The sequence below is a fragment of the Lygodium microphyllum genome, chromosome 10, assembly GCF_053477565.2.
Source record: "Lygodium microphyllum isolate KBCC chromosome 10, Lygodium_microphyllum_v1.1.10, whole genome shotgun sequence".
Classification (NCBI taxonomy): Eukaryota; Viridiplantae; Streptophyta; class Polypodiopsida; order Schizaeales; family Lygodiaceae; genus Lygodium; species Lygodium microphyllum.
Window position 1 is genome coordinate 43,597,308 of NC_141144.1, and position 7,413 is coordinate 43,604,720.

At 42.7% G+C, this 7,413-nt stretch overlaps 1 protein-coding gene and 1 non-coding gene across 2 annotated transcripts; both read right to left on the reverse strand.

Annotated features, from left to right (window-relative positions):
- Nucleotides 1-3,430: 3,430 nt before the first annotated feature.
- Nucleotides 3,431-6,583, reverse strand: LOC148029947 (ubiquitin-NEDD8-like protein RUB2). Its single transcript, XM_087686232.1, has 3 exons — nt 6,370-6,583; nt 4,939-5,198; nt 3,431-3,959 (listed from the first exon to the last, which is right to left on the reverse strand). The coding sequence occupies exons 1-3, from the start codon at nt 6,460-6,462 to the stop codon at nt 3,848-3,850; spliced, it is 465 nt and encodes a 154-aa protein (XP_087542358.1). The 5' UTR covers nt 6,463-6,583; the 3' UTR covers nt 3,431-3,847.
- LOC148029948 (small nucleolar RNA snoR111) lies at nt 4,650-4,764 on the reverse strand. Its single transcript, XR_015692302.1, has one exon. It is a non-coding gene; the product is annotated as a small nucleolar RNA snoR111 (small nucleolar RNA).
- Nucleotides 6,584-7,413: the final 830 nt, after the last annotated feature.

Below are 7,413 nucleotides of genomic sequence, written 5' to 3' on the forward strand. Positions count from 1 at the left end.
TGATGTACTTGTGGCATGTACTTTGCTTATGTTTGACCTGACTTGTGTGCCGCAACTCGGACATTCCACCTAATCTCAACCTTGGCATGCTCAACGCGTGTTATTTCATACATTGGCGAGTCACTAGGATAAGGAAATAGTTGGCAAATCCCACCTTTTACTATCCCACATGCAAACCATAAAATACGACGTATCAGATGCTTTCAAGGTATATACAAAAAATCCTCTGACATTTTCCCCTCCAAACCTACACATCCTCTAGCATGTGCCAAAATCTCAATCATTTGCAGATTCAGAGCCTTCACTATCTATCAATATTTCCTCAACTTCCTCCTCTTGCACACTATCATGCGTAATACATGCATCCAACTCATGTAGCTCGTATGCAGTACACCCTTGTCCCTTAAAAAGCTTTCCTGGCTATAGGAATCTTCAATGCTGTCCCATCCAATTCACTAAGGCAATCCCCAGGTAGTTCTGGACCACATTTGGAGGTAGGGCTTCTGTATCACAGTATCGTTTTGTGGGCAAAGGCTTTTTCTTGGTCGTCGTCGGATCCCGCGCGGAGAGGAAATGGATAATTAATTCTACAATGATGGGATGGGATGGGCTTCAAAGGTGATTTGGGCTACTATTATGTGCCGTGCTCCGTCGAGCTTCTTACCACACGATGTTTTGGAGTATGAGTGTCCGGTCTAGGTGTCCTTCCCAGGGCTCCTCGTCTAGTTGGATGGTGAGGTTGCAGTATTAGCCAAAGCATTAGGCAAGGTCTCGTATAACCCAGCAGTCGCTGATCAAAATGGCGCACTAATGTCAGAGAAGAAGGTCTATATCCTCTCTAGGATCGTAGGAAGAAGCAAAACCTGATTTGCTCGAGGTCATCATTAATGTCAAGTTTTCCCCACACCTAAACGCCTACTTTGCACGCAAGCAATATGGTCACTATGCTAAAGATTGTCCCAAGAGAACAACCGAAGGGAAGCACCCCATATCGCAACGGGGCCATCCAAAATCTCACAGAATCAAGGGGACCTTGACTCCTTCTCCAGCAGCAAAACAAGAGATAGCAGGTGGAGGTGGTCAAAAGGATGAGAAATGAAAAAATAAGATGCAAGCAGAGCCCAACAAACTCCACTGTAGGAAAGGAGAACCACCGTGTCAAAGAAGCATGTAGCCCTTGGTCACAAGATGGAGGAGGAGAATAAACCGCCAAAGAAAACTACAAGATCACAAGGTGGCGCAACGAGCTCAGGCTCAAACAAAGGAAGAAGGAAGATATTGATCAAATAGCTAGCAAGAAAGCCTTTGGTCGATCGCAACTTCTATGCAGTGCTTGAAGACGAGGATGAAATGGTGGATGATTTTTGGCATCACAGCAATCTCATGGAATGTAAGACAGCTACGTTCGCAAATGCAAAAATAGATTTTGCCACGCATTAATCAAGAAACGAAAACCAAATATTGTGGCACTTCAAGAAACCAAATTGGAGGTGGCCAAAGCTTAGCAACTACAGTTCAGTAATTATAGGCTTTTTGGGGACTACCGAGCTCCAGGGAGAAGGAGAGTCTTGTTACTTATCCATGACCAATTTGAGGCAAAGTTTGGAGTGGGCCCAAGGGGATGGCAATTGTGTATCCACAAGGGTTAGAACATCAGGATTTGAAATGTTGGTAGTGGCAATGTATGCCCCTAATGCATCAAAGGATTTTGAGAAAGCTTAAGGCAGGATAAGCTGGAGTTCATACTAGAGGTTATGGATGTGATGGGTCTTGGGAATGGATTCATCCGAATGGCACGCACAATATTTTCTAATGCTTCTGCAGCGGTGAATGCAAATGGTTGCTTCTCTACGCTCTTTAGCTTGGCAAGGTCCATCCGACATGGATGCCCGGTCACACCACTATATTTTGCTATTATTATTGACCTTCTCTTTAGTAACTTAGACAAAAAGCCTGATCAAACCACTATTTTTTACTATTTATACTAGGCCCCTCTTGAGTAACTTGGACAAAAAGGTGCAAGAAGAAGCCATCAGGGGATTGCCCTTGACACGGCAAAATGAATACTCAACCATAGGACTTACTCGTGCGAAACTAGCTACAAGGGGCGAAGCTAAAAGGTAAGACACCGTCAAAGGACTGGTTGGAACCTCTAATAACTAGTCTACGGACCAAGATACTCCAATCACTATCGGTGAGCTGGTTGGATCCTCTAATGGCAAGGCTATGGATCAAGATACTCCAATCAAAGGCAAATCAAGCCTTAGCTATTGCATGGGCAGGGGTGTTGGCAAAATCTAATCAGGTGGGACTAGAAACCGGCAAAGAAAATCCATTCCTAGCCCAATAATCTTCCTATGTACCGAAGGATATGACCCCCCATTAGCTCCATGCCAAGAGAAACCACAGCTGTCATATGAGCTAAAGGACAAAGGAGTAATTAGATGGCATGATATTTGGGATGATGAAAGGCTGAATCTCCTATCAATGGACGAGTGCAAACTGAAATTTCAGGTGAACAAGAGAGAGGGAAACTGGTTGTTGCACGTAATTGACAACAAGAGGGCAAGCTGGCCTACAACGCGAATAGAGAGAATCAACAATATGGAAAGTATTGGTTTCCACCACTGGCAAGCTACGCAAAGAAGGATTTCATGGTTAGAGAGTCAAGATGCTTCCAAAGGGCAACTGAGGAGTGGAAGAAGTTCCCAAGGACAAAACTCCAAACTTGGAAAAGGAGTAGGCAGGGTCTAGAAGGCAACCCCCTCTACAAGAATCAACCTCGTGCTGTGGAACCTTCTCTTTAACAAGTAGTCACTCTAGGACTTTAGACAAACAGACAAGTTTGGAACAATCTGAAGAGGTGGCTCCACACAGCTGGCTTCGACACGTGTATCTCCCAAATGGTGGTGCTATTCAAGGATGCAGATTACTTGAACCTGGAATCAACAAGATTATGGAATCTGTTGCAAGGCTTGGTGATCAGCTAGATATGGAAGGAAAGGAACCAAAGACCCTTAAAAAGAGTTTGCAAATGGAGATAGGTGGTTGAAGACTGGTCAGCACTGAGAACAGGGATTTTGAGCACTTTGAAGAACTTGAAGCAAAAAATACCTCTCACAAGGTGGCTTAGATACATGTCTTAAGAGGATAGTGGTTTAGTCTGTAGCACTAAGTATGCACTGCCTTGTTTTTTGGTAGCATAACTATTTAGTTTAGTTTTCATAACTTGTCAATACCCTGAGGAAAAGGGTTGTAAACATTTTATTCAAATTAATATAAGTTATCACATTATTAAAAAAAAAGCTGGTGCTCAAAATACGTAAGTATACAGATACTCCACAAATTGTCACAAACTACAAAAATATAATGCAAATTGATTAGGAATAAAATGAAAGTAGCAAGAATCAAAAAAGACGTGATAATCAAGTCAAATCCACAGAAAAACTGTTTTAAGTGTTTTTTACTATCATTCGTTAGGGATTTTCCTTACAGTCTGAATCCGGTGCAGACAAAATGTGCAACTTTTGGCCTACGGGAACCAGGGGCAAGACACTCTCTAGCCCTGTCCTGGACTTGAAATACCCAAGGCAATGAGATATCCGGTCTTAAATAACTTTTCCTTGCAACCTGCGTGGGGTGCAGGCAATGTGTGAATTTATGCATAGAGAAGCCAAGGGTAATATTTCAGTCCTATCCTTGACTAGCATTACCCAAAAGCAATGAGTTCTAGAGATAGAAAGTCTGCCTAATGTACCAACCCAGTATTCCATTCTCCATACAAAGGCCTCTGTTTATGCTCATTTACATACAACCAAGTTGTTTGGATATTTTGGACCGCATTTAGTCATCTGCCGCCACCCCTCAGTGCAAGAACAAGATGGAGTACAGAACCACCCTCTATGTTATAATCTTTTGCAGTCTTCTCATCATTCATTTGTTTTCCAGCAAAAATAAGCCTGTCATCAATCAGGCCATCAAAATTTCAGTACAGGCCTGTTCATGGTGTCATGAGACATGGTATTACATTGCAGATTAAGCAAATCCACAGACCAGACATACTATCAGCTCATTTTTTAACAGACCTTGACAACTGATTAATAGAGTAGAACATAACAACGGTATTAGAAGTAGCAAGTACACTTTCCCAAGCACACAATAATTCCAAACAGCATCACCCAAACTCAACATACCAGTGCAGACATTACACATGAAGTAGCAACAGAATGAACGTACCCAATGAAATTCAATATGGAATGGTTCCAAACAGCATCATATCAATGATGATTAGACCATTAAAAACATACAAGAGGACATTACTCACGAAGCAACAGAATCCCAGGGCCCTACTTCCTTCAGAGCTTAGCAAACAAAATTGCTAAAACACCTATTGCCAAGACTTACAAGGCAGAAGAGCACTAGTGACAACTGGTTGGAATGATTCAGTCTGCTCCAGCGCTATAGTCAGCATGCATGCAATGGACATGAATCACCGTCCAAAGCATTCTAAGCTGCTCAAAAGCTGGCTCATTCACCCATGTAACACTAAAATAGACCAGGAAAAAACACACTACCATAGAGTAGTGTGAATCGACTGCCTAACTGAACCAGGAAAAGGCACACCATCATACAAAGTATTGGACCACCACTTGTTTACAAGCAACAATCGAGGCACCCACCAGTCAGAGAGCTCGAAACGATACTTGCAACTTACTTTTCCTCTGCCCTTTCAAAAGAAGATCCCAAAACTGATCCCCTTAATAGAAGATCAAATATTGACCCCTAGACGGCAAGTTCAGAGGTATCCAAACAAAAATCCAACCACCATGTACATCAAACCAATAAAGCTCAAACAAGTACCCTGCCTCAGTTACTCATGCACACCATCCTACTTCACAGCTCAAGCAGAGTGATAAATATCAACTACTGGTAACTTACCTCTGTTGAACAGGGGGGATGCCTTCCTTCTCTTCCACTCGCTCCTTGATTCTTTCAATAGTATCTGTGAGCTCAATATCAATTTCAATCTCTTTTCCAGTTAAAGTTTTCACTTTGATCATTGTGCCACCTCGTAACCTCAGGACTAGGTGCAGTGTAGACTCTTTTTGAATGTTATAGTCAGCAAGCGTGCGTCCATCTTCCAACTGCTTACCCGCAAAGATGAGACGCTGCTGATCAGGAGGAATTCCCTCCTTGTCCTGTCGACGAATTTACAAGAAGAATTGTTCAACATACTAATAAGCAAAGCTAGCAGATCAACGAATTTTAGGAAGCTTGACTAAAAGCGTTCTTACATAAACTTCTTCTTAGGACTCTAAAACATAAAAGGAGCTACAAGAACTTCAGAATATAAACAGTTACTTATGGACCATAAACACAACACGATCAAGTTATCTAACATGCATGGAGACACAGCCGTTAAGATGTCATGGACATGAATATAGACGATTTCTAAACTTTCGGAATACATAGAAACGCCTTACCACTTTGTTCTAGCATAACTTACCCAGGGAGGGCTACAAAAATCTAGACTGTCTACAGAGCATGGAATAAAAGAACCAGGCAATAGATTGAGTCCTCCTGTAGCAAACATATAGAGCAATGAACCAGTAAAACAATATGCAGAGTAGGTTTGCCCTCAGCGACCAATGTAAAATCATGCCGACCAGCATTCTCGTGTGAAACGAACCAGGGCAGCCACAGAAGCCATAGAAAGGCAGGGTAAGCTACTGTGGGGATGCAAATAGCTCTAAACCACTTGAGAGCACTGGCACAGAAGTGAATCATACGGCACTTCCTATCAGGTCATCCTTCATCATCAGGCACCAGCTCAGTAGCACAAGTTGATTTGACCCTGTTTTCAACAGTTACGATCACCAAAAATGGCACCACAGCTCATGATGCAAAGAAACCACGGCTTCCTATCAGGATGATCCGGAAATAAACTTCATTGAGCTGCGTCCAGACTGAACAGGTGAGATCACGGCCGAGTCACAGCTGCCATCACCCGTGGCATGCGGACGGCAATGTGCAGGTGAGAGCACCAAGCCATCGCACCTGCGGATTAACACTACTAACTCGAGAACACCGCGGAGCACTAAGCAGAATCACAGTGCGAGCACGAAACCGCGGCTTAGCACCTGAGCATTAACATTACTAGGTCAGCGGCGCCGCAGAGACACTCCATATGAGTAGGAGGATGCAAATGCATCTCATGAGCCAATAAGAGGCTATCGTTTCACAGCGTGTAATCATCACAGTGCTCCAGGCATGTAGGCTAAAACCCTAGCAAGAAGGCAAACAGGCACCATGAAACAGGAGCAGGGTTGAAATTTGTACGCAAAAGAGCAGAGGAAAAGGTAAGATCACCTGGATCTTGGCCTTGACATTGTCAATGGTGTCGCTGCTCTCGACCTCGAGGGTGATGGTCTTACCCGTCAGGGTCTTGACGAAGATCTGCATCGCGCTGATGGGACGATGGCCAGCAGAAGAGGTGGGAGGCACCGCGACAACAGGAGTAACACCCCTGTTAAAACCATGTATTGACGATGATGATGACGTAGCCCTAGAAAGAACCCTATTGATGCCAAAATCATCATTGACGGGGGTTATTGTAACACAAGAGCTCTAAGGATTGCATATGTCTCGATGATGATGACGTAGCCCTAGAAAGAACCCTATTGATGCCAAAATCATCATGGACTAGGGTTATTGTAACACAAGAGCTCTAAGGATTGTATATGTCTCGATGAATCATAGCCCAACTAGCTATGTGATAAAAGCTATTGCTTACATGTGACTGCCAGGGCTTACTGTACCTACGCCTCCAGAACCACAAGATCAACTGGGTGAGATGGCTCCATGAAAACCCGATCTCTCAACCCACTACCTTAGCTCCCTCCTAAAGGATCTAACCATCCACTCCTTAATGGGGAACTTATTGTCCTCTTCCAGATTCTTTCAAACATCCTTTTTTTTTTAAGGATTGTATATGGTCTTGCCACAAGAATAGAGGGAGAAATTAAAAAACGCAAAGAATATCATCTGAACAAACATTATTATATTTTCAAAAATGAGAAGCAAAAGTTTCACTACTACAAGCAAATGAAAAAGGGGAAAAAAAACGTTGAATGAGAAAGGAGAATTAGAAGACAATTTATCACCTCTCTACATGTAAAAGCATCCATGGTAAGCCATACATTAAAAAATAAGATATTTATCACAAAAACTCTTGTTAAAAAAGGGAGTTTTATCACAAGGCTGCCAGGGTTTAGAGCCAGCAATGATTTATATTGGCCAGATAAAATATGCATGTAGTTGCACACCGATCACAAAGAAGAGTTTGACATAATGTTAGCACTATTTCTTGTTTGAATTCATTATTGATCTTGCAAGCATTGTAGTGCAACCATG